At 49.3% G+C, this 13,429-nt stretch overlaps 1 protein-coding gene across 2 annotated transcripts in view; it reads left to right on the forward strand.

Annotated features, from left to right (window-relative positions):
• Positions 1-13,429, forward strand: part of LOC6590001 (protein Shroom) — a 45,474-nt gene that overhangs the window by 11,700 nt on the left and 20,345 nt on the right. Inside the window, exons 3-7 of one of the 2 annotated variants that reach the window (XM_002016015.2) lie at positions 5,511-5,767; positions 6,281-6,708; positions 7,309-8,083; positions 8,147-9,152; positions 9,233-9,429. In XM_002016015.2, coding sequence (XP_002016051.2) covers positions 5,511-5,767; positions 6,281-6,708; positions 7,309-8,083; positions 8,147-9,152; positions 9,233-9,429 — 2,663 coding nt within the window. Of the gene's footprint in view, positions 1-5,510; positions 5,768-6,280; positions 6,709-7,308; positions 8,084-8,146; positions 9,153-9,232; positions 9,430-12,705; positions 13,248-13,429 lie in introns of those variants that run through there. The other variant, XM_026985057.1, reaches the window with a different exon arrangement.

Consider the following 13,429-nt stretch of genomic DNA (forward strand, 5'->3'; position numbering starts at 1 on the left):
AATTCTTGCTGCTTACTCGACCAGCGACTGGTGCTGCTGCTCCGGCTGCTGCTTGATGGAACCACAAATGAACTGAAACTCGGCTTCTCTCTCTTGACTTTTTCGTAATTTAATGCCAACTTAGAAGAATCCAGACCCAAGAGTCGTCTCTGGTGGAGTGGCAGACAGACTCGTCTCAAGATAGACAGCTGCCCTTTCGATACAGTTGCAATTTTTTGTTGTTTTGGGCCAAAATAAACATGATTTGCCGTTTTCTGTGCTGTCATCGCGAGAGCGGAGGATCCTCGTGTCTCGTCGACAATCGAAAGTACAAGAGTTTTCTGCTTTCTAATTAAGCGTGTTCGGTTCTGTGGCATGTCCAGTGGCATGCGTGGCAAGCCACTGGGGCTTGGCTAATTAAGGGTCTCTCTCTCTCGGTCTCTGCCTAATTATGGCAAGTATTTTCCACTTTTTGCAACATGTGTGAAAGTGAATTGAAGTCCAAGAAATGGAAATCAAGTTACGCTCCGTTGCATCAGCTAAAGATACATATTCGTATGACCTTCTGGTGTGGAGTTCTTGGGTTCTGGAATTGGCATTCTCCCGCATTTCAAGAACCAGTTGGTGCCCACAAAGGGGTCTGGTCTCATGAGTGTGCCTGTACCGCCTGTACCGCCTGTACTGCCTGTTGAGGTTGAGTGGCCCCAAAAACAAACAAAACTGCGTTGCCATGTTCGTTCTTATTTGCTGCACGCCTGAAACTTATCACTGGCCATAAATCTTGCCGCATGCCACAGCCAGAGCCACAGCCACCGCCACAGCCAAAGACCGAAAGGCCGAAAGACAGACACGGCATACCAGACCAAAGGAGAGCCAGGCCAGTGGAGACCAGTGGATACCAGCATACCAGTTGCCGTGCCATGACCATTACCAGTTCTCGCCACTCCGGCCGGGTTTTTGCTTTGTTGTTTTTTTCGCCAAAGTTATTAACGTCAAAGAGGCAGCAGCCGGAGCCAGGCCATCCATCGAGGTCAAGGATGCAGCAGCAGCCATATCTCTTCGGCCTGGCATATGTATATCCTGATCCCATTGCATAAACACTCACTCATTCGCTCGCTAATGAGGCGATCGCTCGTTCGCTCCTTCGCTCCCGAGAAATGCCAAAAATTATTACTAATGAAGCGCGTGCGCAGCAGATTCACTTTCATCGGTGGCCCACTTAAAGGGATTCACCGCCAGACAGACGATGTCCGATGACCACTTGACAGCTGGCGAAAGGAGTCTCTCTCTCTCTCTCTCTGTCTCTGTCTCTGTCTCGTTGCGAAAGTGTGAATCTCTTGAAGACCTCCACGGTGGGTCAGCATATCTTCCTGGATTCACAAGCCGCACAGAAACGAAAAGAAGCCAAAAGCAATGCAATCTCTGGCCAAAAATAAGTGCTCAAGCTGCCGGCCATGCCACAGTGGTTCAAACATGAGGTGTAGTCGAGGCTAAAACTTTATTAGGACTCTCCTCAAATCTCTGCCACAAATCTCCCCTGGCTGTGGCTGTTTCGCATATTCCCTTCACCAAATCTTTGATTTTGTCCCACTGTGCAATCAGTTTTGGCCTGGACGTCGCGTCGCCTGACTGCCGTTTTGTGACTGTGTCCAATTTGGGTGCAGATTGACAGCGATATGCGTTTAATTTGACGATAAATGGCCAATATAGCACGCAAGCAAAAGACTGTGCTGGGGGGGGGGGATTGGGGAAGGGGGCGCACAGGACTCTCGGTTTTGGGCCTCTTTTTGTTGCAATTCAATTCTAATGCCCCACGCGGCCTGCGGGCCTGCGGACCCCCTCGTCCGACTCTTGTTCGTGCTCTTGCCAATTGCCAAATTCAAATCCAAATCGCAGCACGATCGCCACAGTAACAAAAGCCCCAAACTGAAGTTGAGACTGAGACTGAGGCTGAGACTGAAAGCTGAAGCTCAGAGCTAAGGTTGAAGCTGGAGCTGAAGCTGATGCTTGGCCACGTCTGCTCGCATTTTGATGGCAATTTCTTTTCCGTTTGCTGCGGCCAGGGATACCCGAAGAGTCTCCAGAGTCAACGAGTCGTGTTGGCCATTAAAGAAACGCCAGCGACAATGGAAAACGCAAACGCAAACGCAAATCAAAAAATCAAAAGCCAAACGAGAAAAATGTACAAATTTTCCTCACGAAACGAATCACTGATGAGCCCAATGGAGGGGCCCCAATGGCCAAAACTGAAAGCCGATCATCAGATCAGACCTCGAGCGCGTTGCATTCTCGTTTTGGGAATTCCGCGCATCTGTGGGGGCGGCGGCTGTCAGTCTGTCTCTCACGTGTATCTCTTCGTTGTCTCTCTCCCTCTCTCCCTCTATCTGTCTATCTGTCTGGCTGTCTCTTATCACGCGCTCGGCACGAGAATGTGGCGTTCTTGGGTGGCATGAGCATGAGTCAGTGGCAACGTCATCGCCATCGCCATCTAATGAATGCCAGACGGCGGGGCCAAGCTAATGTTTGAACTGAGTTTCGCCATTCGTTTCGTTCGCTTGGGGGTATAAAATCTACAACTATTTCCAGGGAAACGATGTATAACTTTTAACTACGATTTTTCATGGATTTTCTTCCGCTTTTACTTGCCCCAAAGGCTGACTTCTGGGGCAACGTTTCTTCTATTTCCACATACGAAAGAAAAAAACGATTCCCAGACAATTATATGCAGAGTTTTGCTCGAGGCGCTGCAGCACTTGGCACAATTTATCAAGTGATTTATTCAACACGCGCCCAAAATGCTGGAACGGAAGTTTGATACCGCCGCCGGGGCAAGTTGGGTAGGTATCATTAAGAATCCAAGCCGCGATCCGAATCCAGCTGTGTCCAGCCACTGACCCACTGCACCAGATACTCTAGAGCCCCAGCCCCAGCGCCACCGCCAGCTCCAACTTCATCTCCATCTGCCATCCATGGCCTGGGCAATTGATTTATTGTGCTTTTGCTATGGCTGTGCTATGGCTTTGGCTGCTCATCCAGAGCCATTTCACATGGGCCAGGCACACACAGCTGTGGCTGTGGCTGTGGCTGTGGCTCTGGCTCTGGCCGATAATTATGGGGTTAGCGGAGGCCTAGAAAAAGGTTTCACTCGGCTGAAGGAACGGGCACCCAGTGCATCCAAAGTAAAGGGCCCAAAAAAAAAAAAAAATAGCTGTGCCCCCTGGGACAGTTGCTGATTTAAATTCCGTGTTAGAGAGACAAAATAATTGCGGCAATTGGTCGTAGAAGCCAGAAAAAAAGACCCAAAATGAAATGAAATGAAGAAACTGCACGACGATCGACCCAACGAGTGAGTGAGTGAGTGAATCAATGAATAAATGACTCTACTTGGAACCATGGAGAGTCTTTGGTTTCGGTTTCTGGGCCCTGAGTCTTGGGAACATTCGAAGGAGGAGAGTGGCAGCATAAATCATTAAAATTCTTTGGCGATGCGCCCCCGGGGCTCCCAATGCTCGAGAACTTTTCGGCTTCAGAGCTAAGTAGTTGACCCAGAAAATGATATTCTATTGCATATATCTGACTCCGACTGTCTGTCTATTTGTCTGACTGACTGACTGACTGACTGACTGACTGACTGGCAACTGTCAGTCATATGATTCTTTGCCATTATTCTGAGCATTATTATTATTATATATATTTATGATTTTCTGATTTATTTTCGCCTTTGTGGCGCCAAAGTCAAAGAGACAATCAACAGCAGCTGCTGCCCACGTACCTGGGTATTAAAATACAGAAATAAAATCAACGATAACAAAAAAAGATACAAAAATACAATCCCCAAACCCCCAATCTCAATGCAATCGAGAGACTTCAAGCCAAAAGTCTGTCAAGTGGCTTAGAGGCTTGGTCTTGCTCGTTTCGTTATTTCTCTCTCTGTCTGTGTGTGTGTATTCGTACGAGTATTCATGAGTATTTACAATTCGATTTGGTTTATGAGACACACTCTCGTAAGCGCAAAAGCGCAAGCGCAAGCGCAGGCATCAAATTGTTAAGTATACGACGCGTGAGCTTTGCCTAGGGATGGCAAACAAATTGAATGGATGAATGGATGTGCATGTAATGCTGGCACTCGAAGATGGGGCTACTGTGATCACTGAACCAGTCACCGTATGTCATATAAACATTTATGAATCCATAAATTAATAGAAGATGGTCAGTATCCATTTATTTTATGGTACGAATGAATATAAATGTTGCCCATCAATCAGCAATTATTGTTGTTTTTGAATCATCACGGATTTTGAAACGTCCCGCAAATATCCGCAAATTTTTGAAAAAACAAAATGCATGTGGCGTACATGACGCGCAAATTTATAAAGCCTTCTGATCTCAAGAGATGGACGATAGCTTTCCATTCAGAAATGATACAAATTGCAGAACAATTACCACAAGCACTGATGTTACTGCCATGATCTGAGTGGATTATATGATAATCTATGTATATCGCAACATTCTGAATATGAATATTTATCCATTCATTACTATAATAATTGTTGAACTTTTGATCGCAAATCTGTGATTGAATATGAATAAGTAAACTTTAGAATAGTTTTACCTCCAGATTTCCACAAATTCTGATCTTTTTTGCGATTTTTACCTTTGCCAAATCTCATTTATGGTATAACTCTTTCCACCATACCAGGTAATACTTCCATTTGATCCATCTGTGATTTCTGATTGTTGTTTGCTTAAGATCTCCTCCTCCCAATCACTGTGATTGTGATTTCACTCGCTATTTGTTACTGTGTCGAGTGAATATTATATGTTCGCAAGTTACCACTCCATTCACTGATTACTTGGATCACCGTATCGCCGCATGAATCACTGCCTCGAGCCGTCGAGCCACTGCCATCCAGCCCTGTGTCCGTGTGTCCGTGTGCCCGTGTGCCTGTGCGCCTCTGTGTGCCGTGTGCCTGTGCGCCTCTGTGTGCCGTGTGGCTCTGCTTGTATCGTACGAGAGCTATGACTCCATCCATCCATTCGTTCGATGCACACAGCATTACTTAATCCGGCTTATTATGGACGCTCCGATTCGCTGACGGTTTGCGAGTATCCGCCTCACCCCTTTCATCCACCCACGTGGACGGTTGCCACAACATCGCAAGCGGAGGTTTTCGGCTTTTCGGTTGCACTTCAAAATTTGTTTGCTCGCTGGCGGGAGATTGCCAATTGCATCGACCATCTGCGCGGGCCTGGACTGCAATAATTTTCACTTAATTATCTAATGAACACAGGGGGCAAAAGGGGGCAGCAGGGGACTCTAGTTATTGTTGATTTTTGTGGGGCTCCCGTAATTATGGCCGGGGATCATTTGCAAATGTGAGCTTTTCGGCCAGTCCGATGGTCGATGGTCACATAACTAATGATTAAACCATTTTAATGTTTGAAATTTTGTCGAGTATTATTATGCGGCATTCGGTTCATTATGCAACAAACGATTTCACTCTCCATTGTCTATCGTCTGATCTTTGCAGGACCACCACCACCACCAGCACCACCAGCAACAGCAGCAGCACCACCATCTCCATCCGCAACAGCAGCAGCAGCAGCAGATGGATCAGTGCGGCTTGACCCAAGCGGGACTGGAGGAGTACAACATACGATCCTCGTCGCAGTACTACGACCAGACGGCATTCCATCACCAGAAGCAGGCCTCGTACGCCCAATCCGAGGGCTATCACAGCTATGTCTCCAGCTCGGATTCCACATCGGCCACGCCATTCTTGGACAAGTGAGTTGTTGCAGGGGGCCCCCCATGGGGGCAGAAGGAGGAGCTTCTCTGGGGCAGGGTAGTGCACTGCAAACACGTTTCCGTGCGGCGACAATTATGAATTTTATTCGTCTACTAAAAAAAGGCCATTAAAAATTCTTGGTAACGCCATAACACATGAAAGAGAGAGAAATAAAACCGAAAACGACGACCAGTGCTTAAGCTCTTGGCTTTCAAGGTCTTTCAGCCGCGACTCAAGTGGCTCCGTCTCCGTCTGCGACTGAGGCCTGAACTTGCCCCAAAGTGTAGCGCTGGAGCCGCGTCTCTCTCTATGGCTCTATCGACATGCTGAATTTGTGAAGGCTAGGCCAGAAACTCAAGTAATTACTTGGCGACCATGCGAAAAGCGAGAAACCAGAAACCAGAAACAGAAACAGAAATTTCTGTAGCACGCAATGATTTGCCAAAATGCCAAACCCCACTCGAAAGCCCCAAAACCCTTCCTTCATTCTTTCATTTCTTCCATTTTTGCAGATTACGTCAGGAGAGCGATCTGCTGTCGCGGCAGTCACATCACTGGTCTGAGAACGATCTCTCGTCGGTCTGCAGCAACTCGGTGGCACCCTCGCCCATACCGCTGATGGCACGCCAATGCAGCAGCAGCAGCAGCAGCGGTGCCAGCAGCAATGGACCTGGCTCCCATCACTCCCACTCCCACTCACATTCCCATTCCCATTCCCATAGCCATTCCCATGGCAACTCCTCCTCTTCCGCCTCGACAGCCAGCTCCAATAGCAACAGCAACAGCAACAACATCATCGGCAGCAGCACCAGCAATGGGAACAGCAATAACAACAGCTCCGAGAGCACTTCATCCACGGAAACCCTGAAATGGTTGGGCTCCATGAGCGATATATCCGAGGCGAGTCATGCCACGGGCTACAGTGCCATTGCGGAATCGGGTAAGTGTCCCAAAGAAAGGGGAAAACAATCGAGAGAGAGAGAGCCATAGCCATATCCATGTAGAATATCGATTTTAGAATCGATCGAAGTTTAATATTGATCATTCGACAAATATTATATGGAAATATTTATTGTTCATCAATTAACTATCGATTCCATGGGGAATTTACTTTCCTACAATTATGGATCGATTTCACTTAAATATCGATCATCAACTGGAATTTCCAATGGAATTATCTTACAAATACTTGAAAACATTTACTTTCGAAAATATCACCATTATTGGTATAAAATGACAATCAATTGCAGAATTATCATAAAAAATATCATTAAACTCTGTAAATTTCGATCTTTATGGCGATCCCTAGGGCGGCATTCGGAGTCAACGTCGAATTTGTAATAAGAGAAGGCTTCTTGGACAATTGCCGAAACTTTTGGGCGACTGGCAGCCGCAGCCACAGCCACAACCACAGCCCACTCACTCACATACACGACCTTGGCTCATTGTCTGTCGACCCACTTTTACTCCTGAGAAACACGCCCTAACCGAAAAACCGAAAACGACCAAACATTCTCCCTTTGTTCTTTGTTTCCTGCAGTTTCCTCCTCGCAGCTGATTGTCCACAGCTCCCGGGTGCCGACCCCGAAGCGACACCACAGCGAGAGCGTGCTCTACCTGCACGACAGTGATCCCCCAACGACGACGGTGACGGTGACGGCGACGGCGACGACGATGACCTCCTCCTCCCCCACAGAGAGCTGCTCCTCGCAGCACGTCCTGCATGCCACACAGGCCTCTGAGGACGGTAGCAGCTGCAGCAGCAGCAGCAGCAGTTCGATGGCAATGCAACCGCTGCGCGTCCAGCATCGCCACAGTCCCAGCTATCCGCCCGTGCACACGTCCATGGCCCTGCACCACTTCCACCAGCAGCCCCGGATGAGCACACAAAGTTCCTTGCCCGAACTGGAGTCGCCCACGGATAAGCCTCGCTCGCTGATGGGCCAATCCCACTCCACAGGCGATCTCCAGCAGCAGCACCATCACCACCAGCACCACTTGGGGCGCGCCGGCCAGCAGCACAAGTCCAGCATTTCGATGACCATATCCAGCAGTGAGCCCCAATCCCAGACACAGCCCCAGCCGCTGCTGCCGTCCAGTAAGGCCGGCAAGCAGCCGCTGATCAAGTCAGACGTCCTCAGCTGCAGTGCACCCAATGTGGGGGAGCAGTCGGCGGCCGGCGCCAACGACTCGTATCGCAGCAACCATCGCCTGTTCCCGGTCAGCACCTACACGGAGCCTGTCCACAGCAACACCTCGCAGTACGTGCAGCATCCCAAGCCGCAGTTCAGCTCCGGCCTGCACAAGTCCGCCAAGTGAGTAGATGTCCAGCAGATCCAGTGCTTGAAGCTAATCTCTCTCTCATTGTTTTCTTGCAGACTACCTGTGATAACGCCAGCGGGAGCGGCTGTCCAGCCCACCTGGCACTCGGTGGCCGAGAGAATCAACGACTTTGAGCGCAGCCAAATGATCGAACCGCCGAAATTTGCCTACCTGGAGCCCAGCAAGACCCATCGCCTGTCGAATCCCGCTTTAAAGGCCCTCCAGAAGAACGCCGTGCAGTCGTACGTGGAGCGCCAGCAGCTGCAGCAGAAGGAGGAGCAGCAGCTGCTGCGCCCCCACTCCCAGTCCTATCAGGCGCTGCATGTGGAGCGCAAGTCGCTGCCGAACAACATGAGTCCCATCATGATGGGATCCTCGTCGTCGAGTGGTTGCAGCTCGCCCACGCCGCCACCGCCGCCGCCCCGCTCCCGCTCCCTGCTGCCCACGCTGTTGCGCCGCTCCAGCTCCGCCTCCGACTATGCCGAGTTCCGGGAGCTGCACCAGGCGAAGGTGCCTCCTCCCAGCATACGGAACATCAGCAGTGCAGAGAAGCTCTCCTTCAACGACTGTGGCATGCCGCCGCCTCCGCCGCCACCTCGCGGTCGCGTGGCCATGCCTGCGCGACGCACTTCCTCGGCCACGGAATACGCCCCAATGCGGGACAAACTGCTCCTGAAACAGGCAGCGGCCCTGGCCCACCAGCAGCACCATCCGCAGCAGCACCGACAGGCCGCGTACCAGCCGCAGGCGCCCGAGCGTCCGCCCAAGCATCCGAATCTGCGTGTGCCCTCGCCGGATCTGCCACCGCCGCCTCTCGGGCCAGAGCTAGACACCAGCTACACCTTTGACGAGCCACTGCCACCGCCACCGCCGCCGGAAGTGCTCCAGCCACGCCCACCGCCATCGCCCAATCGACGCAACAGCTTCGCTGAGGCATCCACGCGTCGCTCGGCCTACGCGCCGCCACCAGCCACAGTCGCAGTCGCAGTCGCAGCCACAGCCCCAATAGTTCCAGCAGCCAAGGTTCCTCCTCTTGTGCCCAAGAAGCCAACGAGCTTGCAGGTGGGAGCTTGACACTCGACTACCGATTACTGAGTGCGACAATAGAATTGTAATTTCTGATTTCTGTTTTCTGATTGCAGCACAAACATCTCGCGAATGGATCCGCCAATCTGCCCACTAACAATCGCAAGCGTCCGCATCACACGCCACCGCAGCAGCCCATCCTCGAAAATGTTATTGTGGCGCCTCAGGTGCCGCCGCCACTGATGCCGCGTGCCCGGCCCACGACCAATGACATTGTCAGCGCCAGCAATCCGGAGAGCCATCAGCAGAAGGGGTGAGTGCAAGAATCTCGTAGTCTAGTCTAAACAAGTCCAAGGACCGTTCGATCCATCAAGCGTTGAGCTTTGAGTGGATCTCGGTTCAGTGGGCTAATCGTCTGGGTGCGCCATCGCCCTCTTTGGGCCATTGTTCTTGACCTTATCGAATCCAATTAACTTTCAATGGAGTGCGTGGCCCGGTAGCCGAGCCGCTCAAGCTCTCGGGGCTCAATGATCTGGTGATCTAATGAGCTGCTTCCTTTGAGGCAGAGCAGAGCCAGGCCTGTGGCCTGTGGGGCCGTCAATCAGCTGTCGTCTAATGCTTAATTGGATTATGAAACACACAGACCAGGCCATACCGATCACTGAGCAGAGACTTTCGCTTTCGACCCACTAAACCCGACTTGGATCCAATTGCCAATCGCCGAAACGCTAAACGCCAATTGAGAGCTGCCGCCACCTGAACGGTGGCCCCGCAGAAATGTGTCAACTGTGGCAACAATTTATGCTTTTGCTCCTTTGGCGTGTGGGCAGCAGCAGCAGCACCACCACCACCGTGCACCACCAATCCACACCAGTCCACACTCCCGCCCAGTTGTGGAGTTCTTTGTTCTGATTGTGGCGGTAAAAGCCAATCAAATTGAATATCGAAATGTATCTCGGCAGGCGGGACAAAAGGTCCATTCTTTTGGCCACTGACATTGATAGATGAACGCCGTGCGGTTCATTAGCGCATGGAGCGCATAGCGCATAGTTTTTGCAGTCACTGTTTGGGCATCGCACCCAATTTCGAGCATTAGATAACTCAGAGCCACACATTCGGCGGTTCAGGTTGTGGCACGATCAGTGGATCGATATATCCGTAGGTATATATTTGTGTGGTTTCAATTCTCTATAAATCTGGCCACACTGTGTCCCAGTGCTCCCCCCTGTCCGTGTTCAATAATTTCTATGGCCTGTCATGTTTTTCGGTGGGTTTGTTATTTGTTTTTTTTCCTGTATGTCGTTTTTGTTTAGATTTCATTTTGGTGGCTTTGCTTGACACCGGAGGAGACCTTTGCGGCACGATTTGTTGCAGCGGCAGCAGCAGCAGCATCCAGTTATCCAGTATCCCGGCATTCAGCACGAGACAAATATTGACACAATTTGTGGCAAAGTTTTCAACTTCGGCTGGCTGGCTGTCTGGCAATGGCTTGTAAATGGGCTTGTCGTTGGTGGAGAGGAGAGCTTCGCTTTGTACCATAGTCCAGGGTCCAGAGTGGGTTCAAATGCCGTTCACCGAACGAAGGAACGTGCCTAATTTGCATTTTGAAAGTTTTGGCGTGCTGAAAATAGAGCAAAGGGCAGCCAGCGCTTGCATTTCGTCGAACCGAACAGAGATCACCTGCACCGCCTGTAGACTCTGTCCGCCAAAAGCTGACTTCAATTAGAGCAACACTCCAACTCCAATTCCAACTCCGAGGAGAACCGGAAAACCCCCCGTCCGCTAGTGAGGTGTGCCATGTGCCATGTGTTCTCTTGACAGGGACTCTAATTATCGCCTCGCGCAGCCGTCGCACAGCCCCAAAATCGCAGTAAAGTGCAGGCATTTTGTGGAATTAATTCTCTTTTGGCAATTTGGCAACACTCTCGACTGCTCGAGTGCTCGATTGCTTGATCTGCGGGCTGTATTATTTTCAAATTAACTGGCGACCACAGACCACGCGTCGTATGCGCACTATAAATCACTCATTCGCCATGTTGCCCCAGCCATGAGCCCAGCACGAAAGGAACAACAGAGAGGTACATACTCGTATAATGGAAAAAATCAATGCTAGACAATTCAATTTATCCAGAGCCACAAGTCGCGACTTCAGCGATGCAGTTGCCATGATTAGCGACGTTCGAGACGGAGACGACGGCATTTCATGCCGCCAAGCGGTGCAGAGCAGCAAGCAACATTTAACAAAGTGTTTGCCATAATTTGTGGCCCGCTATCGCCAGCTAAATATCGACAGCACACACAATGATCGATTGAACTTTGCTCGCTGTGACGGCGACGATGACGATGCAACGGCGGCAGATTGCCCGATGAGAAGAATACGAGTATGCTTGCAAAATCGAACAAAAGGTGATTGAATTTAATGGATTTGAGCCCAAAGGCTTTGACAAGACCAGACAAGACAAGACCTAAGGCACACTTAATCCACAAATATCATGATTACATAGAACAGAAATACATACACATATGGCTGTGCCTGCGTTGCAGTTTAATGCAACAAAGACAGATATAGAAAACAAATATTTATAGGAAATCTTGTATTTTTCTACATGACATTTACATTTCAACTACATGGCTCCTCGGCGACCCCTCATTCCTCATTTTCTACCACTTGTCCCATTGACTTTACTTCCGTAATGCTATCCAAAATTTGACAAACGTGTTTCCAAACAATTCGAGTTTCAGTGCAGATCAATCCGATCTATATATTTTTAATAGGCGAAAGAAAAATACCAATTTTACACGATTTTTACATGCATTCTACATTGTGAGGTGTGAAAACTGTAGCATACTTTTGCGCTGTGCAAAAATTAAGAGGGAAAACGAAAGAGAAAATATCAGTAGCTCTCTCTTTAAAATAAAGAGTATTCTTCTACGACAGAGAGAGAGCTCGCACTTGTCCGATAGACCATTAAAGTTTTAGATGTTAATCTCTAGCAAATATGCAATTAATGGCAAGAATCTGCCTAATTCTATGGGCCATAAATAACCTGGGACTATTAAAGAGGCCAAGAACCCAAAGGTGAATTCCACTTTTATTCTTTTAGGAGAATTCCTAGCCAGTGACTAGCGTTTGTTGGCCACTTATGAGCCGTCTCTTCGCTGCTGGTGACACTCTTAGCCCGCTCTCTTCGACTCCGCAGAGTTGAACCGGCTCCAGTTGACTGTTTTTGTACCCGATACTGCCATCACGAAATTGTGTGCCATCCAGAATTTTGAAGATACCAAAAAATGTTAAACACAGGATTATTAAGACTGATCTTGTATACCAGATTTCCAAAAATGATTACAATCGGTGCATTATTATATGCAGAATGAATAAAAATAAGTTTCTCCCGCTTCGCGCTTGCGCTCTCACCGCCGACACGAGTACACTGAGACGAGACTGAGAGACTCTTACTCTTAAAAATAATAAAATACGTTTCGACTGGTTTTGGTCTTTTGGCTGTGGCCATCAGTGCGCTGGCGATGCCTCAACTTCAAACGATTGGCAACCGCGGACGCGTTCGGACGTACGAATGGTGCTGACAGGCGATGCGCGTGTGAATCCCCAACGAAAATAAATCAATTGCATTCGATATTTGTGCAATTAAAAATGTCAAACTCTCGTGACACTTGCATACGTGTGTATCGACTGCATAAGCCACGTTAACTTCCTGCTAACCAAAAATAAAAACACAAAATACAAAACACAAAATACAAGCCCGCGAAACGAAAGCGAAAAAGTGCCGAGTGCCAGCGCCAGCGCCAGTGCCGAGCGACAAGGAAGTTCATTCGCCGCGCGGGTTCAAATGTTAGGCCAGCCGACGGACGAGCGGGGGCCAACAGACCAAAAGTTGCATACAATTTGCACAAATAACTGACAAACAAAAGGAAGAAAGATATCACGCAAAGTTGTACCTTATTTTGTCACTTGTGCGCCAGTGTATCTGTGTGAATCCGGCAGGCATCGGCATCTCTATCTTCACCTTTAGAGCCCGCACCCCCCTGTGGGTGTCTCATATTGGATTTCACAATATTGGATACCGTCCATCACATGAAAATGGTGTTCGGCGGCAAATTTCGAATCAGAAGGTAAACATCATTGCCCCCCCAAACTCAATTGCTTGCTTGGATGGTCAGTTATTTTCGCATGATCTCAGAGCTGATAAGGAGGGGGTCTGTCTATTACCGTACCACTGATTAGTCAGCCGCACTTGGGGCCTTCTGGGAACTTCATTAGTCGGCAAATGAAACGGAGAACATGACTCCCAGAT

This window comes from Drosophila persimilis, unplaced genomic scaffold (assembly GCF_003286085.1).
Source record: "Drosophila persimilis strain 14011-0111.01,24,50 unplaced genomic scaffold, DperRS2 tig00000002-arrow-pilon, whole genome shotgun sequence".
Classification (NCBI taxonomy): domain Eukaryota; kingdom Metazoa; phylum Arthropoda; class Insecta; order Diptera; family Drosophilidae; genus Drosophila; species Drosophila persimilis.